The sequence below is a fragment of the Mercurialis annua genome, linkage group LG1-X, assembly GCF_937616625.2.
Source record: "Mercurialis annua linkage group LG1-X, ddMerAnnu1.2, whole genome shotgun sequence".
In the NCBI taxonomy this organism is placed as follows: domain Eukaryota; kingdom Viridiplantae; phylum Streptophyta; class Magnoliopsida; order Malpighiales; family Euphorbiaceae; genus Mercurialis; species Mercurialis annua.
The window spans coordinates 2,015,473-2,017,184 of NC_065570.1; the positions used below are offsets into that span (position 1 = coordinate 2,015,473).

The 1,712-nt window shown below is 33.6% G+C and overlaps 1 protein-coding gene across 1 annotated transcript; it reads left to right on the forward strand.

Moving 5' to 3' along the window:
• Positions 1-763: 763 nt before the first annotated feature.
• LOC126664581 (zinc finger protein CONSTANS-like) lies at positions 764-1,414 on the forward strand. Its single transcript, XM_050357043.2, has one exon. It carries the CDS (start codon positions 764-766, stop codon positions 1,412-1,414), a length of 651 nt encoding a protein of 216 aa, XP_050213000.2.
• Positions 1,415-1,712: the final 298 nt, after the last annotated feature.

A 1,712-nucleotide genomic window follows, 5' to 3' on the forward strand; every position in this document is an offset into this window, starting at 1 on the left:
TTTTCAAACAAGGAAGGACATGGTTTTGCAATACGTAGTTTTGCAATAAACCACTAATGCATTGAATTTCCAATAAAAATCCTTTTTCCGCCCAAATTGTAATCAGTAATAGTATAGAGGAAGAAAATATTAGGCCTGATATTCCAGGAAGTTCAAACGTGTATTAAAAACCTCCAACCCTTACATGGAGCGTGCTTGTGACGATGTGTCATTTAGATAGCGCATCAGTGCGTGACACGTCGATAAAAACTAAATCTTAAAAAAGCCGAACATTTAATAAAAAATCCCATAATGTCCAAACATTTATCAAAAGTCTCCATAATATCCAAACATTTATATTGTCTAGATAATGTCTAAAAATATATTATTACATGGCACGTGCCAACACGACACTTAAGCGACAAATCATCAATTTGTAGGGTTGGATATTTTTGAAACATTATAATACGTTTCTGGACATTATAGAGACGATTTAAACTAGGACATAGTGAAAAACTTTTACTAAGTCTTTGGCGTTTTTGGATCATTAGGTCAGAACATTATTTTTAATAAAAATAATTATATAGACTCGGAACAATATATTTAGACCTTTCATTTCAAAATATGAAGCACAAATAATTTTCCGATACAACGGTTGTGACATGTTATTCTCGTATTAAACTAATAAGACATTTGCGATGTTATAATATTTAATGATAAAGAAATTAAAACTAATTAAGTATTTTAATATCACAAACACTCATTAATTTATTATAAAAATGATATGACACGACCGTTGCTCGGAATAATCCCTCATGAAAGACTAGCAAATTGCTCTGCACCATGTGATCTGTTTTTATATGCAAAGAAGTGGCCTAAAACACATAAAAGCACAACACAACAACATCATCATCATCACCATATGCTCAACTACAAATTCACCATCACTCTCTCTAAAGCTAAACCAAAACATAAACAAAAAAAAATGAAAAACTGTGAGCTATGCAACTCTCCAGCAAAAATGCACTGTGAATCAGATCAAGCCAGCCTCTGTTGGGTGTGCGATGCCAAAGTTCATGCAGCCAATTTTCTTGTTGCTAAACATTCAAGAACTCTTCTCTGTCATCTTTGCCAATCTTTCACTCCCTGGACTGCTTCCGGACCTAATTTAAGGCCTACCGTTTCCGTCTGCGATAGCTGCGTAAATCGCTCAAACCGTGACGATAATGATGAGGAAGAGGAAGAAGAAGATGAAGATAGTAGTGAGGAATCTGATGAAGATGAAAATGGGGATGGTGATAACGAAGAAAATCAAGTGGTTCCATTGTCCTCTTCGGCCGTAGCGCCCCCGTCCGCTTCGAGTTCTTCGAATAGTGAGGATCAAGAAAGGGGTAGCAGTAGTGATCAAGAATTGCATTTTCTTGGTATTAATTGACTTATTCTGCTTAGGTAATTTAAATATTTTTATGATTTTTTTTTCTCATGTTAGTTTGTTTTTTACATTTTAAATCTTGAAATTAGTGTTTATAACTGGGAATCTTGATTGTTGTTCTTTGAAGCAGGATGATCAAGATTCAAGACACTTCATTGACTGTGTTTATCTGAAAAGAAAATGGAGTTGTGAAATGATAGTTTGTAGTTAATAGTAGTTGTAGCCAGGTAATTATTTTCTTTAATTCAAAGTTATTGTATTCTGATCTTTGATTATGTTTATTAATAATCTTTCTTTGACC